Here is a 21,665-nt window from a genome sequence, read left to right on the forward strand (position 1 = left end):
GGCCGAGCCGTGTAGCTTGCAGGATCTTAGTTCCCCGACCAGGGATTGAACCCGGCCTACGGCAGTGAAAGCACCAAGTCCTAACCACTGGACCGCCAGGGAACTCCCTGGAGATGTTTTCTTAGGGTGGCTGTGTGGTACTGACAGTTCAGACTGTCCTCCAAGTGTTGGAACCCAGTGGAGAAAGGGTTGATGGGGAGTCATTCCCATCTCTCTAGAGTGGAGTGGAGTATGGATTTTCCCTAGTTTGCTGTTGAAACTTTTTTACTTTTGTCCTCCTGTAACCCTCCATATCCTATTTAATTTCCCTGATGGCTAATGATGTAAATAAGACCGAGGACATTGGGAGGTGGGAAAAGGCCCGCAGAAGAGAGTGAGTCAGGAGCTATTCATTGAGACTCTTCTGAATGTGTGTGGCTTTTTGCTTTGTGTTAATTTAGGCAGTAATGGAGCCCGTTTGGCCCATACTGTTGATGGTCCTAGCTTTGAGGTATAGCTTTCTTCCTTCTCCAGTCACACTTTGCCTTTTGTGTGTCACAGCATGGACAGGTGTTCCTGCTTAGGTTGCTTGGCTTGCCTGCCTTTTGGTTTTGGTTCTGAGCTGTAGTGCTACAAGTCCTAATGAACTCCTTTTTTGTAAATAACAGCTTTACTGAGATATAATCCACATACCAAATAGTTCACTCATTAAAAGTGTACAAGTCATTGGTTTTTAATATATTCTCAGAGTCATGCAATTATCACCACAATCAACTTTAGAATATTTTATCACCTAAAGAAGAAACTCGCCTTGGTAGTCACTCCCCATTTCCCCCAAACCCACCTACTTTTTGTCCACTCTTTTTGCCTATTGTGGACATTTCACATAGATAGAATCATACAATATATGGCCCTTTGTGTCTGGTTTCTCTCAGCGTGTTTTCAAGGTTCATACATGTTGTAGCATGTATCAGTATTTCACTCCTTTTTATTGCTAAATAATATTCCATTGTATGGATATATGCCACATTTTATTTACCCATTCATTAGTTGATAAACAATTGAGTTGTTTCCATTTTTTGGCTATTATGAATGATGCTGCTGTGAATATTTGTTTATGAGGTTTTTTTGTTTACATCTGTGTCTTCATTTCCCTTGGGAGTGGAATTGCTGGGTCATATGGTAGCTCTGTGTTTAACCTTTTGAGGAAGTGCCAGACGGTTTTCCAAAGTGACTACACCATTTTACATTACCACTAGCAGTGTATGAGGGTTCCAGTTTCTCTACATCTTTGCCAATATTTGTTATTATATTTTACCTGTAGCCATTCTAGTGAGTGTGAAGTGGTATCTCAGTGTGGTTTTGATTTGCATTTCTCTGATGACTAATGATGTTGAGCAACTTTTCACGTTGCTCATTGGCCATTTATATATCATCTTGGAAAAATGGCTATTCTGATTCTTTGCCCATTTTAAAACTGAGTTGTCTTTTTACTATTTATTTGTGGGAGTTCTTTATATAGTCTAGATACAAATCCCTTATCAAATGTGTGCATTCTGTGGGTGGTTATTTCACTTTCTTTCTTTTTTAAAAAATTATTTATTTATTTATTTATTTTGGCCGCACTGGGTCTTAGTTGTGACATGTGGGATCTTTAGTTGCTGCATGCATATGGGATCTAGTTCCCTGACCAGGGATTGAACCCAGGCTCCCTGCATTGGGAGCGCAGAGTCTCAGCCACTGGACCACCTGGGAAATCCCGTTTTTTCACTTTCTTGATGGTGTCCTTTGAAGCACAAAAGTTTTCAGTTTTAATGTAGTTCAATTTATCTGTTTTTTCTTTTGTTGCTTGTGCTTTTGGTGTCATATCTAAGGAGGCTTTGCCTAACCCAAGGTCACAAATATTTAATCCTATGTTTTCTTCTAAGAGTTTTATAGTTTTAGCTCTTACATTAGGTCTATGATCCATTTGGAGTTAGGTTTTTTGTTTGTTTGTTTTTGTCTTTTGGGGGGTTTTTTTGGCCTCGCTGTGCAGCTTGCAGAATCTTAGTTCCATGACCAGGGAGTGAACACAGACCATAGCAGTGAAAGCACTGAGTCCTAACCACTGGACCGCCAGGGAATTTCCTGGAGTTAGTTTTTGTATATGATGTGAGGAAGGGGTAAGCTTCATTTTTTCTGCATGTGGATATCCACTTGTCCCAGTAACATTTGTGGAAGTGAGGTTTTGAATTGGTCCTTTCACTCCTCACTTTCTGCGTGACAAAAAGAGAAAATTCATACCTTGAGTTTTATTTACTTAGTACATCATTTTCCTACCCAAATGGTATATCCCACACAGCTGCAACGATATTTCCTTTTTATCATTAGACAGATTACATCAATGCCAGTTTCATGGATGGCTACAAACAGAAGAATGCTTACATTGGGACACAAGGTAAGTAGTCTGCCCCTCACAAATTGGTTTTGTGTCATCTACCTGTGATTGTTGGCATCAGATGATAGCATAATTTTTAAAGGAAATGGTAGCTTGAGGTGATGTTGCAGCCACTAGATCCTGGCCTTTCATAAAGATTGAGGGTTATTGAGGAAGGCAGATGAGAGGTGTAGAGTTTCTGTACCAGATGTGCCTGGAAACTCACTGCATAGAGATAAACTAGAGATTTGAACACACAACATTACTACAAGTTTTTGGACTGTGTCTTAGTGTTGCCAGCCCAAGGGAATGGGACATCAGAGTTCACTGGGCAGTGAGATGCTCTTTATGTCAAGTAGGACGTAAAGGAATGGCAATGGAACTTCCCAGAGATTGAGTTCAGTCTATGAATGGGTGTTGCTGGCTTAAGAGGCTTTTGCTGGTCCCTGTACCATCACAGAGCACGCCAGCAGTCTCTGACATGGATAGTCTTTGCTAGGTCTGACAGTGAAGTATTGGGCGCTCTAGGAGGATTTCAGATGGAGCCTCTGTTAATATTCTTGTGGGCCCTAGTACTACTCCTGACCTGTTTTTTGCCATCTCAAGGAGAATACCAGGTTTTCTTCAAAGAGGGTGGTGAGAAATCACAACATAGGAGGACATGACAGGCCATCATATGGAATTAAGGCCCTTTGACCATTGTGGAATATGGCCAGCAAGAGATCTGGCGGATACCTCCTTAACCAAGTGATCACACTTAACATCACCAATAATGGACAAATACATATTATATGCCTCCTGTTGTGGTATAGTGAGAACTACACAACATAACCTGTGTTGTATGTTGCCAGTTTTTTGGGGTTTTTTAAATAAATTTATTTATTTTTTAAAATTTTGGCTGCGTTGGGTCTTTGTTGCTGCATGCAGGCTTTCTCTAGTTGCAGCTAGTGGGGGATACTCTTCGTTGTGGAGCACAGGCTCTACACGCGCGGGCTTTAGTTGTGGCATGTGGGCTCAGTAGCTGTGGCTCGTGGGCTATAGAGCGCAGGCTCCATAGCTGTGGCGCCCGGGCTTAGTTGCTCCGCAGCATGTGGGATCTTCCCAGACCAGGGCTTGAACCCGTGTCCCCTGCATTAGCAGGCGGATTCTTAACCACTGTGCCACCAGGGAAGTCCTGTTGCCAGTTTTTAAGTCTGAATCTAATAATGAGAGACAAACCTGACAAATCCAGATTGTGGAACATACTAGAGACCTGGGTTAGACTTTTCAAAGTTAATGCCATGGGGGAGAAAAAAAGACAGGGAACTGTTCTGGATTAAAGGAGACTAAAGAGACATTGATAACCAAAGGCAGTGTGTCATCCATACTTGCAAACTCAATTTGGAAAAAAATTTGTTAAGGACAAACTATTGGGATAGTTGGAGACTGTGTATTAGATAATATTATTGTATTAATGTTTAATTGCTGCATTGTGATAATGGTACTGTTCTACAGGAGAATGTTCTTGTTCTAAATACGTGTTCAAGTATTTAGGAGTGAAATGTCATAATGTCTGAAACTTAAATAGTTCAGTAAAAGAGAAAATATGTGTTGTGTATATATAGAGAAGCAGCCTTTGCAAAACGATAGCCAAAAACGATAGCTTTTGAGCTAAAGAATGTATGAGTACATTGTACCGTTCTTTCAACTTTTTATTTTTTTTATTTTTTTTTATTTTTGGCTGTGTTGGGTCTTCGTTGCTGCGCACGGGCTTTCTCTAGTTGTGGCGAGCGAGGGCTACTCTTCGTGGTGGTGTGCAGGCTTCTCATGGTGGTGGCTTCTCTTGTTGTGGAGCATGGGCTCTAGGCACGCAAGCTTCAGTAGTTGGGGCACGTGGGCTCAGTAGTTGTGGCTCGCGGGCTCTAGAGCGCAGGCTCAGTAGTTGTGGCGCACAGGCTTAGTTGCTCCAAGGCATGTGGGATCTTCCCAGACCAGGGATCGAACCCGTGTCCCTTGCATTGGCAGGCAGATTCTTAACCACTGTGCCACCAGGGAAGCCCCTCAACTTTTTGTAGGTTTCAGATTTTTCAAAATAGAAGTTGAGGGAGAAGAAAAGGGAAAAGGACCTTTGGATTCTTGGTATGTTGTAATTGGTCTGATGGTCACAGATTTATTGTTTGTCCCTTAGGAGGGACTACTCTCTCCAACAAGTCCTTTCAAGACCCTAGGAACAAATAGGAGAACTATCAGGAAAGATTTTGGGCAGGTATAGATTAGGATGTGATCTGCCTGAGAGTAGGACTTTGTTGAGGAGGATGACCGTGGCATGGATGGGCTTATGGAGGGTAAGGACTGACTCTAAGGGTCTCAGAATGCTCCTCTCTCCAGGTTTAGAAGGCAAGGGCACTTCTTAGAGTTGCTAGTTCTGCAGAATCCAGGGATTGAATCCTTTAGGCTGGCTCTGAAGGCCCTGTGCAGGAGAAGAAGCTCATCCAGGAGTATGAGAAAGAGGATTTCTTGAGTTAAACACTGATCATCTTCAGAAGGCATCAGCACTCTGTTAGGACTGGAAAATGGGATCCTGTGATGTTGAGAAGGCTGGTTTGGTTTGTCTGGTTAACCTTCTTGGCTGTGTTCAGTATTCTGATTTTTATTCATAATATTTCTAATAATATCTGTCATTTATTGAAAGTATCTATTATATATTAGATATATAATCACCATCTAATTATTATAGACACTCTGCAAGGAAGGTTTATTAATCCACGAACAAACAAGCCCAAAGAGATTAGGTGACCTTGGGTCACACAGCTAGTAAGTGACACAGACAGGATTGGGCACATGTCTGTTTGATTCAAAAGTCCTTGCAAGCCAGGTTAGTGGATTGTTTCATCCATGTCAGCATAAACTGCTGACTTTATTTCTTCGCAGAAGTCTGCTGTTAAAGAGTCTAACCTGGGAAGTGTAACTTTCCCTTCTAAATCTCTCTTTTATGCCTTTGAGGAAATTATGACCCTTCTCCGTCTAGCCTTGAGTCTAAGTGGTATTATCAGGTGCTCTGATTGGCAACACCAATTTTGCCAGTGGTTTGAATGTGGAAAATAAAGTATATGAGAGCTGCTGTGATGCAGTATAGTGCGATGTGAACACGGCTAAGAGTCAGAGGTGGGGAAAGGGTGTTTTTATTATCTTCTTGACATGCATGCTATGGTAATGCCATGTCCATTGTAGAAAATGAAGATGAAAATCACTCATAACCCAGAGACCCAGAGAAAATGTTAACATTTTGCAGCATCTCCTTCTAAACCTCATTCTGTGCATACAAATAGATATGGACATATAAACTATCTAACAAAATGGGCTTTTCTGTACATTATCTCTTTTTTCTGTTGATGGTTGTCTTGTGGATACCTTTCCATAGCAAAAATACAAATCTTATAATATCACCTTTATGGACTGCTTAAATTTGGGGGTATGCCATAATTTAACATCCTCTCTTGTTAGACATTTAGCTTGTTTCCAAGACTTCACATGCTCCTGGCAGTGTCCACTTCTGCAAAGAGGGAATTCTAGTATCATAAAATGTTAGTGCTTCCTAAGAGACTTCAGCAAAAATGGTAGTGCAATTAGCAGATTTCCACGACAAAATCAGCCCTTGGTAGTGCCCTGCTTCCCTGAAAGCAAAGGAGAAAAAAGCACTGGGGAAGTACAAGGAATTATCCTCGGTTGTTACTCACTTGATTGAAAGGGAGTTACTGGCTCACAGGCATCTTCAGCGTTCCTGCTGAGTGCCCAGCCCTGTACAGATTCTAACTCTAAAAGCAGTAGTTGATGACATAGCATAGCCCTTGCCCTCAGCACCATGTTTGCCTGAGATATGATTACTTCTCACAAAGTAAAATGACTGATGTAAGACCATATACATTAAATGGTTAAGATGTTTTGATCCAGATGTGCCATCAAGAGCTGAGATGAGAGGAAGCCCTACAAGGAATGTGGTGTTGGGGCTTCCCTGGTGGCACAGTGGTTAAGAATCCTCCTGCCAATGCAGGGGACACGGGTTTGAGCCCTGGTCCGGGAAGATCCCACATGCCACGGAGCAGCTAAGCCCGTGAGCCACAGCTACTGAGCCCATGCGCCACAACTACTGAAGCCCGCGCGCCTAGAGCCCGTGCCCTGCAACAAGAGAAGCCACCGCAATGAGAAGCCCACGCACCGCAAGGAAGAGTAGCCCCCACGTGCAGCAATGAAGACCCAACACAGCCATAAATAAATAAATAAATAAATTTTTTAAAAAAAGGAATGTGGTGTTAAGAGAAAGCTTTAAGGAAGAGGCAGCACTTGAAAATGGGTAGAGTGTTGATCATTTTGCGGTGTATAGAAACATCAAAAAACATACAAATCCCTGTATGTTGTACACCGGGAACTAACATAGTGTTGTAGGCCAATTATACTTCGAAAACAAACTCATAGAAAAAGAGATCATATTTATGGTTACCAGGGGTTGGGGAGAGGGGGAAATTGGATGAAGGCAGTCAGAAGGTACAAATTTATTGATATAAGCTGAATAAGTACTAGGGATGTAATGTGCATTGTGATAAATATGATTAACACTGCTGTGTGTTATACGTGAAAGCTGTTAAGAAAGTAGAACCTAAGAGTTCTCATCACAAGGAAAAAAGTTTTTTTTTTTCTTTTAAATTTTGTATTTATATGAGATGATGGATGTTCACTAAACTTACTGTGGTAATCATTTCATGACATAAATAAGTCAAATCATTATGCTCTCTATACCTTAAACTTATACAGTGCTGTTGGCCAATTATAGCTCAATAAAACCGGAAGAAAAAAAAACAGAAAATGGGTAGAAAGTCCAATGGCAATGGAGGTGAGAGAATGTGAACAAAGGAAGTGCGCTTGTGTGTCTATATTGTGATGAAGCAATTTTTTAGAAAGATTAAACTGGCAAGGGTATCCAGAATAGACTGGAAGAAAAATTCCTATTCAGAGAAGTAAACCAAGATGGTACTACAGGAACTCAGACAAAAGATGATATGGTCTTTGTGGCAGTGAATTTCGGCAGGAAGACCAGGATAGGGGCAAAAGGGTAAAAACCAAAAACATTCCAAAGGCAAAAAAAATCTAGGACTTGGTGTCTGTTTCTGGGAGATGAAAGAAATGGGTAAGTCAGAGTTGACTCCAACTTTTTGAGACTGAGTCATTTAAGAATGCCAGTACTGTTAACAGAGTTGAGAAAGTAGAGAGAGAAAGCTAATTTTGAAGGAGGAGACTGAATTGCAAACATGCGGGGTCTGAGGAGATGGATGAGGCGACATGGAAGGGGAATGGTTTAGTAGGCAACTGGTGATTATAAGGCTTAGGTGAGGTGAAAGCAGCTGGAGACATGTGCACAGTTGACACTCTCAGTCTGGATGTGATAGCTGAAGCCCTGTTGGTGAGGCTCTAAGAGGATATGTAGCAATGCTTCTCAAACGGTAGCCTACCTACAGTGTTACCTGGGAATCTTGTTAAAATGCGGATTGTGCATTTCTGATACTCTCCCGTACCATGCTGGTGCTGCTTGCCCAAGGACCACCCTGAATAGCAGGGATATAGTCAAAAAGGCAGGGAGCCAGCGTATGTGCTTTGGAGTTAGTAGTTGGGAAAAAACAGAAGAGCCTAAGAAGGAAAGAAGAGCTTCCCAGGGTCACGTTCCTTGTCTTCTACTTTCATTGTAGGCCCTTTGGAGAATACCTATCGTGATTTCTGGCTCATGGTATGGGAGCAAAAAGTCTTGGTGATTGTCATGACCACCCGGTGAGTTCATCCCTTTTCTACCCATTGCACTTCCCCCCGTCCCCCGTCCCCAAGCATGGGTGATTCTAGAGGGGAGTTTAGCTCTTAGAAACAATGAGGATTAGGAAAGCATGGCAAAGAATTTGAGATGTCTTAGCTTTTTTCTTAGCTGACCCAGAGTTAACAGAGCCAGGGTATGGTGGAGATTGATAGATCTAACTTGTCAAAGCTTTAATCCATGGCTCTGGTGACCCTGTGCCAGTTACAGCCTATCCTGAGGTCCTGGCCTTAACTACTAGAGGAAGCATTGGGAAACATGGAGCGATTTACTTTTAGCCTGCTCCCTGCTTCCAAAGGTCAGCCGTCTTCCTGGCTTCTGAATTACCAGTTCCCCTTAGTTCTCCCTTTCCTTGCTACTTTTGACGATTTTTCTTCTTGTTCATATTTCCACCTGTAGGAGAACTTGAAAAAAAGAGATGTGAAACATAATAGGTCAGGCAGGAAGCTCTTGACGAAAGGAATATTTTTGAAATTTTGGTGTATGTATCTGCCAGAACTTTAGGAATTAATATTTCATGAGTATCATCATTATCATTATGATAATTATAACCCATTTCAGATGAGGAGAAAAAAATTAATGAGAATGTTTGCTCAGGTCCCTTCCTCATGGCACTGTTACAAGCCACCTTTGATTTGGAGTGGAAGAAGTACCACCTTGGAGTACTTTGGAGCCACTGGAAGAGTAGTGAGGTGGACTTTAGGCCTTTACATAAACCTCCTGTTGGCATCCCAGGAACTGTGCCTTTCCCACTCCTCTATCAGCCAAGGGCTCTCACTGGGGAAGAGAATGAACAGTAACTGAGATATAGGGCAGGGAGTTTGACCTGGCCCACCATATTTTCTCTGTCCAGGTGGACTGTCTTTCTTTGTCCACCCAGTGTTTATGCCAGATATGTGAGTAGTACCAAGAGGTATCAGGAAAGGGACCAAATGGATGTAGCTAGTGCTCAATAAATGTCCACTGAATGAGTACATGCAGAAAATTTAGCTGTTGTTACATCTGTTTAGAATGAAGGTTTCCTTTTTCTGCCAAGAAGCAAGGGGATAGATTAGACAGAAGCAATGCAAGAGATGACATTTCTGCCTAAGGGTACAGCAGGTCATGGCTAGAGCAGAGTTATTGCTGTGGAGAAGAAGGATGGAAGGCTTATCTTTCTCTGTGTGTCTTCAGCTTTGAGGAGGGCGGCAGGAGAAAGTGTGGCCAATACTGGCCTTTAGAAAAAGACTCTCGGATCCGATTTGGTTTCCTCACAGTGGCCAATCTAGGCGTGGAGAATATGAACCATTATAAGAAAACAACGCTAGAAATTCACAACACAGAGGTAAATTTTATTTTCTCTCTCTTTTGAAGCTGGGGGAAAACCTTTACTGTAAAGAAAATCTCCAAAGGGAATAGGCAGGATTCCAGGGAGCTTGTAAGTTACTTCCATTCTTCTGGAAACAGGATCAGGATATTCGACTCAGAGCCAGAATAGCCATATTGTCTCAACACAACAGTGGCATTACTTAGGAATGAAACTTTTTATAACGTAAGAAATCTGGATCATATAATATAGGAATTCTGCCCTCTCCAGACATTTAATCTTTCCTTTGCGTTCGTAGAGAAGCAATTGTGGAGAAAGTTGAGGGTGATAGGAACCTTGGTGATAGCAATTCCAGAGGGTTGAGAATCTGGAAAAGCCAAAGGTAGTCAGAGGCAAGGAGAAATGACCTCATTAACTTTTGCTTCTTTTTTCATCCAAGGAACGGCAGAAACGCCACGTGACCCACTTTCAGTTCCTGAGCTGGCCAGATTATGGTGTCCCTTCCTCGGCAGCTTCCCTTATTGATTTCTTGAGAGCCGTCAGGAACCAGCAAAGGCTGGCCGTCAGCAGCATGGGAGCACGCTCCAAAGGGCAGTGCCCTGAGCCACCCATTGTGGTCCATTGCAGTGCAGGCATTGGCAGGACAGGTAATGCACCTGATACAGCTCTTGGAGCATCCAGAGGCACTAAGGGTGGGGGAGGAATAACAAAGCTCTTAGTTGCCAGAATGTGAGTATTTGATCCATTGGTGGTGAATTACCATGAAAAATTCCTCTTTAATGTCCTTTTAGTATCCCTAGTGTTAGGTGTACTGGCCAGAATATATACTTCACAAGCCAAGTCCTCTAGGGGTTTGATGCTTTATACATCCCATCAGCATGATTATCTTCTGATCTCATCACTGTCACCTGGGTGTCCCAGAGAGCTTCAGCTGGGCTGTTGCTTTCTTCCCATACCCTTCCCTGGGGAGATTTCCACCCTGGACCGTGCTCTCCATTCTGGAACCAGTTAGCAGCTTTTGCCTTAAGCGGATGTACATTGCAGGGACTGTTGGCCTTCTAGTTCAGAGGTCCCTTTGGGAGAAAGGAAGAATAGGTTTGTGATAGGTCTCTGTGGAGAAGTTGTGGATTCTGAAAATTAGGGCCCAAGTGTGGGAGTGCTGTCATTCTATCTGCCTGGGATTGAAGCAAGAAGTCCCTCTGGGGCTTCCCTGGTGGCGCAGTGGTTGAGAGTCCACCTGCCAATGCAAGGGACACGGGTTCGTGCCCCGGTCCGGGAAGATCCTACATGCCGTGGAGCGGCTGGGCCCGTGAGCCATGGCCGCTGAGCCTGCGCGTCCGGAGCCTGTGCTCCGCAACGGGAGAGGCCACAACAGTGAGAGGCCCACGTACCGCAAAAAAAGAAAAAAAGAAGTCCCTCTGTCACCTTCCCACCTACTCTTCCTGTTACCCCCATATATGTCCTGAGAGACAAGAGGCCTTCTCATTTCTCTGGCCTTCAACACTCCCTGTGACCTCCTCCTTGAGCCCTTTCAGGCCTAAGGCCAACTGGCCTCCTGCCATGAGGCACCTTGCCATTGAATTCATTCATCCAATCCTGCCTGGGTAATTTGGTAGAGGGAGGGAAAGAGGAGAGGTAGATCAGGTATGACCACTTCCTTCCTTCCTTCAGGTACCTTCTGTTCATTGGACATCTGCCTGGCACAGCTGGAGGAGCTTGGCACCCTAAATGTGTTCCAGACGGTGTCCCGCATGAGGACCCAGAGGGCCTTCAGCATCCAGACCCCTGAGCAGTACTATTTCTGCTACAAGGCAATCCTGGAGTTTGCAGAGAGGGAGGGCATGGTGCCCTCCAGCCACAACCTCCTGGCCATGGAGGGTCAGTAACTGTCCCACGAGCCTCCTATCTGCTGCCCAGACTTCCTTAAACTACCCTGGACACCGCTGAGCCTATAGGTTGCCATCAGTTACACTGAAGCCATGGACCAACCTCTTTCTCGTGTCTCCCGGCGCACGCGTGCACGCAAGGCAGCCTTTCCCTTTGGCTAGATAGATGTGGTGACATTGCCACTAGAAAGGGCCAGCAGCAATGTGTTCTTAATTCCTAGCACCTGCTATCGAACTGTGCCTTATTAAAACCAAATTGTGGCTATCGATTTTTGCCAGGGGCCCCGAGGTAAGTGGGGAAGGAACCTCCCTCCCCCCTTTCCCAATGCCATTCTCCTTCTCAAGGTCTCTTTCCATTCCTTCCCTTTGCTAGGATTTCATGGGGAGGTTTGGTGAGCATCCACCTCCTTCCCAGAGAGCTTGACCAAGTTACATATTCTAGAGAACGTCCTGAGTGCCAAGCACGTTTATACCTAGGGCGTGTATTCCAGTCTTTTCTGTCATTCTCTGTGTGTGTGTGTGTGTATGTGCACTTACGTGTATGAGTCCATACGTACGTGTGTATATAATATATACTGTATGTGATAATATGGTCGTATTCTATAAATACATATACACAGAGATACTCCTTTGTAGAAGTTCCTGGGGCTTCTTGTTGCAGTTCAGGACTCCTCGCTTTTTGGATCCTACTGTTTATCCTGGACGAGCTGGGGTTGGGGATCATGTTGCCTGTTGTCAGACCGCAGAGTGGTGGAAGAGGACACACACACATCCACTCTCCATGCTCCTGCCACAGGCCCTCATCCTTATATAATGACTTATCTCTCTCCAGGATGCTGCCTGTTGGAGCCAAGAATACTGGTTTGTGGTGACACTGGTTTAATTCAGCATGGATTGCCCTTATCTAATGGTTTTTCCTCCGTTTACTTTGCCGATTTTGGGAATAGACCGCCACTGTGATTCCAGACCCTCTCTCCCCTCTCCCTATCCCTTGGGGATTGGGATCTGGGCAGAGATGAATTCACTGAGCAGCCAGAGCCAAAAGCAATCGGTACGAAGTCTTAGAAGGAGAGAGAGGGAGCCCAGGTGTGAGAGAGAAGAGACTACATACCATGAGACTCCCTCCCTGAGAGAATGAGCTGGGGCCCCTTTTTCTTTTGCTAGAATGTTCTTTTTCTTATGCAGCTTGGCCCTGTCCATTCATATGCCCATTTCTTTCTTGCCTCTAGCCTGCCAGACCCTGGAGCTCAAGCTGGGTGGGTTCTGTGTCAATCAAAAGCTTAACCCCTGTCTGGGTGAAGCAGTCCCCTGCAATCACTGTTTTCCCCCTATTCATTCAACCTGTCCCTGTCTGCTCCTGGCCTACCTAGCCTGATATGCCAGGGATGGAATCAAGACTCCCAGCATTCCACATTCCCAAGAAAATCCCAGGAACCCCTAAAACTTCTTACCCTATCACAGATGAGGTTGGCAGCTGATCAGACCTCAATAATTTTATACTGTAATAAGCTTTTTGAATGTATATATTCTTATTTTTACAATCTTTTCATTTTGTATTTAACGTCAATGGACTGAGTCAGATTCAGAAAATAATTGTAATGTTCATATTCGATATCTTACAGCGATACAGTTTTGTATTTACATATAAATATACCGACATGATCAAATCCTTTTAGCTTCATCAATTTAGTAGCAGTCTGGGGCTGGGAAGGTGAGGAGGGGCTCCAAGAGCTGGTCTGGGAGGGATGGGGAGGCAGGGAGGAACCCAAGGCCTCATAGCCTTTCAGTTCTGAGAGCTGCCCATCTTGCCCAAGGCCATGGCCCAACTCTGGGCAGACAAAGGGAACCAGCACCAGTTGACTGCTTGCCAAGTGCCAATCGCTGTGTTTGGTGCTCCCCCCCGCCCATTACCTCATTTAAACCTCACAACAATCCAGTGAGATGTTACTCTCCCTTCCTTCTGTTTCTGTGTAGATGAGAAAGGTAAGGTACAGAGGGTTACAGTGAAGGTAAGGTTTAGCAGGTCCAGCTCTAGAACTGGAGCTCAGGCCGGTCTGCTTACAAAGCTTTGGCCTCTTTACTGCGTTGCTATCTCAAAGATCGAGATAGTGTTTTCTCTTTGGAAATGAGTTTTTTTAATGTTCTATTCAAGGTATAGACGGTTCTTAAGTTCCAGGTAGTTGATCTTGACTAGATCTGTATGTAATAGACAAGAAGGGTTTCTGACAGAGTTGGTGACTGATTCTCCCAGATGGGACCTCCTGGTACAGGTCCTCAAGTCTGCAGGGTACCAGAGGGGTCATTCTCCCAGGGAAACCCCATACATTTGGTTACACTGGTACCTTGGTTGGAAGATCTTGAGTCATTTGCATCTCTCTCTTAGAGTAGAACCAGAAGATTTGTCCACGTAGGACCACTCCCCATGCTCTGTAGCTCTTCCCTGTTGGCCAGTGACACCTGTGCAGTTGGAGCAGTTCTGGCATGGGGTGTTCTTAATAAAAGTGACAGCAGCTGACATTTACTGGTTGCTTAACTCTGTTGCAGGTACTGTTCAAAATGCTTTCTCGGTATTATCTCATTCACCCTCAAACCAAACTTTTGAGGTAGGTATTGACAGAAGAGAAAAACCGAGGCACAGGAGAATTAATTTGCCACAGCAAGAACTCGGACCACCTGACTCAGACCTCTAAGGATCCATCTCCTGATCTTCTAACAAAATATTCTTGAGTTTCTTACCTTAATCAAGAGCGGACGTATAGTGCAAAAATTAAGCCAGACCTTTCTTTGGATGTTCCCTTGGGGACAAGCAAGCATAATAGGTAAACAGAGGTACATGAAATCTGGGAAATCAGAGAGGTTAGGGGTTTGGGGAAGTATGTAGGAAACAAGATTAATGATAAAAGATTTGGAGGAGGTGGCCTTGAACTGTCATTTATTTGAAGAGACTGTAGCCCAACTGCTGTTAAATTCAGAAGTTATGCATGAGTTCTTCATTGCACATCTAAGGATTGGTGAGGTTATCACTTGCAAGGGCTCCATACAAATGCAGTTTCCTGGGTCCTGCCCAATAGGTGGTTGAGTGAGCGGCAGGATGAGCCAGGTTTTTGAACCATTGTTTTAGTCCATGCCCCTGACTCTAAGGAAGGTTAGCAAATTGATGTCTCCTAAATCTGAGAGAAAGAGATTAATAGCTTCCCCCCCACTGCTGTAGTCTGCTTGTAGCCTTTACCCTTGGGAAGATAATTAATACTCAGTGTGCGCCTACCTGTGTTGGGTGTTAAAGGAGATAAAGGGGAAGAGAGAGAAGGAGCCCTGAATCTGTCCAGGAAGTCAAGGCTGTCACATAGGAGATTTGGTGAACAAGAGAACCCACAATGAAATGCTGGATTGCACAGTTGAGAACGTAAGAGGAAGAAAGTGTTCAGGGGAGAGAGAATATTGTGGGTAACTCAGGCTTCTGCTTCTGATTTGAGTATTTTTTCACTTAATTTACTCCCTCTAGGCTTAGTCCCTTCATTCTGCCCATCCCTGTTAGCTAGGATGGGACTCCTGAGGTGAAGGGTACCCTAGCATCCTCAGCCTGGGAGGTTCACCATTGTCAATCTCCATGTCACAGTGTGCAGGTAAATGACAGAATGCGACTGGTTCTTGGGAGGCTGGACTATTTAGCATCATATCTTGAGGAAGATGGGACTCCTGCCCTTATGGTCTTCCCATCTCTAGAGACAACCAGACACATATGGAAACTCTCATAAATCAGACACCTGCAGGTAGGTGGATCAGGAGGTATGGCCAGGTAGAAAAGCCTTCTTAGAGTGACTGAGTTCTTTGGTAGTTTTGAGATCTCACCACTCAACTGAAGCCAGGTCCTAGCTTTTGTAAAAGAATGTGCTCTATTAGATGATCCTACTGCAGGCCCTTCAACTCTGAGGGTCTAGTTCTTTGCTGGACGGTGCAGATGCCTATAGAGGAACTATCAGACCCTTCTCTGGTTGGGTCAGCTCCCACTTGAAATCCCCAGTTTTAGCTTGTTTTCAAAGTCTCCTCTTTCAAGGTGCAGCCACCTCCCTATTCCCTCAGTTCCCTTCGCACTTGGCCCCCAACTTGGTAAGCAGCAAGTCTCCCCTATAATCCCCAGGCCATCCCATAGACCTTTAAGGTTTCTACGCTGTTACATGTGGGGCAGACAGAACGACTCAGAGCGGAGGAATGAACCAATCAAGCTACCAGACCTCCCAACCGAGGTCTTAGGTTTGTCTCCAGCCTGGGTTACTACCAAGATTACTACCCCCAGACCATCATTAGCTAACCAAGGACAGGAGCTAAAAGCTCCACCAGTTTGGGAACTATATTTCCCCTTGGGAGATATTCACCCTATAGTTAACCATCACACAAACAGTTGTGAATACAAGTGTTTTGGACTGCACTGCTCTTAACTGACCACAGAGAAGACTGGGCCTTTTCCACAGATAGAAATCTAGCACTCTCAGAAACCTGTTGCAGTGTTTAGCCTTCCTTCACCCCTCACCATAGCTTTCACAAAATCCTTCTTTTTCCTTAAGCTAAATCTGGCGTTCTGCAGTCTTAAATGCTCTCATTTTTTTCTGGCTAAGGCCAACATGGACATAACTAACTAAACCGGAAACCTAGAGTGTTGGTTGGAGATGGGGAGCAGTGATTCCTTTTTGACAACTTAGGGTAATATGTTCCTGACATGGAAATATGTTCCTGATACAGTTTTTAGGACTAAGATGAAGGTGAAAGTAGGAAAGCAAGACAGTGAGTTGTGTAGAGAAGGTAGTCAAAAAAGGCACAGTGCTGTCTTCCCCACTCTAGGCTCACTTCTTTCTACCCCTCCCCCTGCATCCTAAGCTAATATAGTTATCTTAGCCTCAAGACTGGCCAGATGCACAGCTGAGTCTAGGTCACCCACTTTATCTTGTGAAGTCTGTTTTACCTCCTTGACCTTTAATGAATACCTATTCTGTGGCCAGCAGCCAGTGGACGTATGGAGTATGATGTTCAGAGCAGATGCTAGGCTGGAGATATCAGTTGGGGACTTAGTTTAGATAGAAGCTAGGAGCCTTGGAAGTGGGTGAGAACAAAGACGAATGAAGAGAGCAAGAAGACAGGAGAGACCCTTGGGAGCCACCAATATTTAGGGGAGGATGGAAGAAGAAAAACCTGGGAAAGATTCTGATTAATAGGCAGAGGTAACCAAGGTCAAGACTAGGCTGTGTTCTCACAGACTGGTGAGAGGTGGGGAGTAGCTGGGATGAATGAACAGGATTAATAAATGGAGGTTCACTAGTGATCTTGGGGCAGGGGCTGACAAGGAGGAGGCATGAGTGGGAGGTGAAGGCATAGAGACTGCAGTGCTTGGGGTTCACTTCAACCAAAGCAAGGCCCACCTTTATCTATTACGTGTTAGACCTCTGAATGAGATTTCATTTGAACAAAGGAACCTGCTGCCTTAAAACAAAATCATCAAACAACTGATATGCAGAATAAAACACTTTGAAAGCATAAAGCTGGGTAAACTGGGAACATATTGTTATATCTGTTTTCTAGATTTGGGCTGAAGTGACCTAGAGGGGTAAATAATGCTAGGTGAGAGCAAAACATTTCAAGGCAGTGAATAGCAGTCTTAAAATCCAATAAAAAAATTCCAAGCCTCCACTCACCTAGAAATCAGAAATATGGCATATGTACAACATATAAACCAGTTGGTTGCCAGACAAATGCAGTTTCTAATTTACACAGTGGAATTTTGGGGTTCTTTAAGCCTGTCCTGGTCTCTCAAACTGGAGCACCAGGGACTGCATTTGAAAGACCAGGAGAAGAGAGAGTGTCGACAAGATAAAGGAAGAAAGGGTCCTACAACATTTGAGTGCTAGGCATACTTTATTTTTAATCTCACAACAACCCACTGCAGTAGGTATTCTTCTTAGTTTACAGATAAGGGAATTGAAAAGATAAATGACTTGCCAAAGACATCCAGCTAGGAAGTGGCTAAACTGGGATTCTGACCAATAGCTTGAGCTTTTCCCCTTAAACGTATAGATGCCCCTCACCTGGATATTCCCAAACTGGCAATGGTCTTCTTTAGCTGGCAGAGTTTCTGTCATCAGGGCACTGGCACTGACATCTTTTTGGCAGAGCCACTGAAGTGCAGGCCCTAAATATCTCTCAATCACCACCTACCATAAGCACCCTAAAGAACTGTGAGGGTGTGTGTGTGTGATGCCTAGGAGGCAGGGTGTCAGAAGGTGTGATAGTTTTGAGTATATGTGGTTGTGAGTTGAGGATGCATGTATGTGACTGGGAGACAAATTGCTTCTTTGAGGATAATTTTTTTGGAAAGGGCCAGAAATCATTTAAAACTACCTGGGTACAAACTGCTCTCGGAGTCAGGGAGGGAAGGCGTGTGGAGCAAGAGGGGAAGCTGTTTTTCTCCAGAAGTCCCAACTTGGATCATGGATCTTAATGTGTATAGAGACAGCATGTGGTGGAATGGAAAAAGCTCAGGCAGACTCGCCTGCCTTGGCAACTTGGCTTGGGCAAGTCACTCTACTTCTCTGAGCTTCAGTTTGCTCAACTACAAATACGATAATCCCTAACTCACACAAAAGAGGACTCCTGGGAATCAGAACCTGGCTTCCCCATGTGACTTCTCCAAGGAGGGCCTTCACCCAGATCTATTCACTCTTTTGTCCTCACTGATAGGGTAGGGGAGAGGTGGAGTGGATGCAACCTTCAGTGAAGCTGGAAGGCCAATGTCTCCAAATCAAATTCTTAATTTCCCAGAGTCTGGGAGTGGCTGTGCTACGCAGGCATCAATGTACTGAGTCAGAAACCATCACTGGATGCCTTCTGAGGGACTTTCTTGCCTGACCGCTGGGGGCACTGGGGGCTCAGAGGTGAATTAGATGGAGTTGCTTCCCTCGAGGAGCTCAGTCTAGGGAGCATTTAAGAGGGGATTTCCATCAGCGTGGTGCAGTTAGGAGGGTCAGAAGTCTCAGCGAAGTCTGGTTCTCTGAGGAGTAACGGTTCTGGTTGCAAATGCTCCATAAGTAACTTCCTTCAGCGTATACCCCCTGCAGTCCAGGCTCACAGTCAGATGCTTGGGCCTTTGGCCTCCACAGAAGTTCAGAGCCTCACTGGGTGTATTAAAGCGCACTTTTATCATCACATGTGATCTTCATAACAGGGTAAGGACTGCCATGTTAACTTGTACAGGACAGGAGGCTGAACCACAGGTAATAAGAAGACTAAGTGTAAACTAGTCAGCTTCCAGACTAATGTTCTTTCTGCTCTACCCACTCTGCCTCATCTTACATTCACACAGTATCTGTTATGCCTTCATTTAGGGCAGAACCTCTTAGGAAATAGAGCACAAATCTGAGATAGGGCTCCAGACATAAGAAGGTGTCTGTTCTGATATAGAAAAACTTGGTCTTCCCTGTAGGGAGCCCCCAGTCTGAGAATGAACCTCAACTTCCATGGCCCTGCCAGGTGCTGGGCCTCCCACTGAACACACACTCTTTACCTCCTGGTCTTTCTCCCTTTACACCCTTCAGTGATTCCACCAACCAAGTTGCCACCCAAATTCTAGTCCCTACTTCACCTGAGATGACCTACTTCCCTTCCTGAATCAGTATTTCTTCCCACCTGCCCTCTCTCCTTAGTAGCAAGCTTCCCTCCCCATCAGAGTCCCCCCCACCCCTGTGGACTCTGAGGGAGGGAAGGGTCCTTAGAGCCTGTCTTTCTACCCCAGTTTTCACCCCTATTTCACAGGAGAGAAACAGGCCCATAGGGAGGAAGGGACTTGCCTAAGGATATAGTACTAAGTCACTGGCCACACTAAATCTGGAAGCCAGCTTACCAAACCACTAACCTCAAGGCTCTTCTACCTCTTCACACACCAGGCCACTGACTCGTCCTTTCCCTCCACTACCTACACTGAATCAGTCACCCAGTCCTCTGGAGTCTTTCTCAAACACATCTGTTTTTATTCTTGCTTATCCATTGCCGCTGCCCTAGTCAGGTCTTCATTACATCTCACCTGAACTGTTAGGACAGCCTAACTGGCAGCAGGCTCCCATTCTGCCCACAGGCCTTTAAGGCCCTTCACATTCTGCACACCCCACCTCATCCACACTAGCTTCCTTTACTGCATACCTCAATCAACAGGTCTTTCCCACTCACTCATCTTGTATTCTGGCCCCAGGCTCAGCTCTGTTGAGCACAGACATGTTGGGTAGCCTCACTCACCCCTCCAAAACACTACAAATGATTCAGGGAAGCATCTGAGTCAGAGTTTTGACTTGAGGGCTGCTGAAGGTAGGGAAGGGTTTCTGGATTGGGGGGCTGGGAGAAAGAGAAGAAACCTCTTGGCTCCCTCCACCTACCCCTCCCACCAGAAGATGTACCTCTGTAGTCTCCAAACCCACTATTACAACAGCCTTTCTGCCTCACCTTGCTGCCTGTAGGCACCCCTCATTCAACCCACCCTCAGAATCCATCCAGCTGCTGAGATGTTGAGCATCTTAAACCATAGTTCTGGGCCTGTGGTCCTGTGAGCGGCCATGCTGCTTGCACATTCTGCTGTGCAAGTCTAAGAATGTTAACAAGGTAGTAAAGTCTTCTGCTCTTTGCATCTTTCCAACCCTGAGTTTCATTACTACAGCCACACTTTAAATGGTTCTTAATGTTTCTTTGCATTTACCTCTTTGTGTCCTTTGCTGAGAATAACTTGCCCCTCCATTTCTACCTGAGTGCCACCTTCTCCATGAAGACTTCATCCAGTTTTCCTCAGCTAGAAAGAATCTCTGTGCTCTGAACTTCTGTGGATGTCTAATTACATATACATTTTCCACCTTGCCTTAGCTCTTTCTGTAGCATCTCCTCAGCTAGGTCTGATGCCCTTGGAGGGTACATAGTGAGCATCTCATTCAGTCTCTGTAATAGCACCCAAGCAGCAGGTGCGGTATGAATGTGTCTGCCTTACCCCAGTAGGTGCTTGGGCAAATGCCTGTTGCCCCAACACAGGACTTCCAGCTTATACCGCTCATTTTTAGGCAGGCACTTAACGGAATGGCCCAGACACAGGTTACACAGACAGGGGGGTCGGGCCATTCCAGCCAGTCGGTAGGGTATCCTCACCCGCCTCCCTCTGCCCAGCTCCAAATGGGGTGTGTGTATGAAGGAAGTGGGGGCCAGGTGGCCCCGCTAGCTCCTCCTCCGGGTCCACCCAGCGGATCTTTGAGTTCCAGGAGGTCTCCTAGTCCAAGGGCCGCAAGAAACTCAAAGCGGCGGTGCGGCAGAGGTAGGGACCTCTGCCAGAGATGCGCCTCCCACTCACGACTAGTTTAATTAATTTGTTTATATTTTTTGGAGGGAGGGGGCGTTCAATGAAGGGGAAGAGGTGGAGCGAGGGGAGGAGGCGGGCCCAGTATGACTGACGCGAGCACCGGGGAGCCAATGGCCCGTGGGGGGCGTTCCCCCCCATTCAGTAGTCCTCGCCTGGCTCGGAAGGTATGTTAAACAGCTGCTTTTAATTTGGTCTCCCCAATCTCGAGGGTTTGGGGGGCTTGTTTGCCGGCCGGTCGCTTTGGCCAGTCCGCCATGGTGTAGGCGCCGCGGTCCCTGGGACGGAACTAAGGGGAGGCTCGGAGTCCGGCGGCCGAGGGAGCTGAGCGAGGGGCAGGCCAGGAAGGAGAGCTCTTGGCGCCGCCCGCTCGCCAGTGTGCGTTTCCAAGCCGGGCCGGATCCGTGGGGAGGGGGTCGGCCCGGCCCGGGGTCGCCAGTGCGCTGACCGTGCTGCCTAGTTTATTTCACCGAGCGGTCGGTTTCGGTAGGTTTGGGCGACGGACTGGGTAAGGGGCCGGCAGGAGGAGATCCCCCTCGCTCCTGCAATGCCTTAAAAAATTATTGTAGAGAAGAAAAAAGGGGAGATTCCATACACCAACTGGAACCGGGCCCGGGCTGCGGCGCGCGGGCTCGGCAGGGGGCGGCGGCCTGAGCCAAGCCGGCCGGGCTCACTGAGCCCGCGGCGCCGGGAGTTGGTCGAGAGCTGGACTTAGCGAGCGAGACCGGGCCCGCGGCTTTCCCCGCTAACCACGCCGGGCGAGGGCGGCAGCCGCCCGAGGGTTTTGTTTCTGTCCGCAAACTTGTCGGAGGGGGCGGTGGGCGCGCTCCGAAGAGGCGCGGGCGCCTAGGGCCCGCGGTTGTTATGGACTCTGG

At 45.9% G+C, this 21,665-nt stretch overlaps 1 protein-coding gene across 2 annotated transcripts in view; it reads left to right on the forward strand.

Annotated features, from left to right (window-relative positions):
• Positions 1-11,685, forward strand: part of PTPN9 (protein tyrosine phosphatase non-receptor type 9) — a 78,210-nt gene extending 66,525 nt beyond the window's left edge. For both annotated transcript variants that reach the window (XM_024761784.1, XM_024761785.1), the window contains 5 exons: positions 2,350-2,416; positions 8,113-8,191; positions 9,402-9,552; positions 9,974-10,181; positions 11,206-11,685. In XM_024761784.1, coding sequence (XP_024617552.1) covers positions 2,350-2,416; positions 8,113-8,191; positions 9,402-9,552; positions 9,974-10,181; positions 11,206-11,420 — 720 coding nt within the window. In that variant the 3' untranslated portion in view covers positions 11,421-11,685. The remainder of the gene's footprint in view (positions 1-2,349; positions 2,417-8,112; positions 8,192-9,401; positions 9,553-9,973; positions 10,182-11,205) is intronic.
• The last annotated feature ends 9,980 nt before the right edge of the window (positions 11,686-21,665 follow it).

The sequence above is a fragment of the Neophocaena asiaeorientalis genome, unplaced genomic scaffold (genome assembly GCF_003031525.2).
Source record: "Neophocaena asiaeorientalis asiaeorientalis breed wild unplaced genomic scaffold, Neophocaena_asiaeorientalis_V1.1 scaffold54, whole genome shotgun sequence".
Lineage (NCBI taxonomy): Eukaryota > Metazoa > Chordata > Mammalia > Artiodactyla > Phocoenidae > Neophocaena > Neophocaena asiaeorientalis.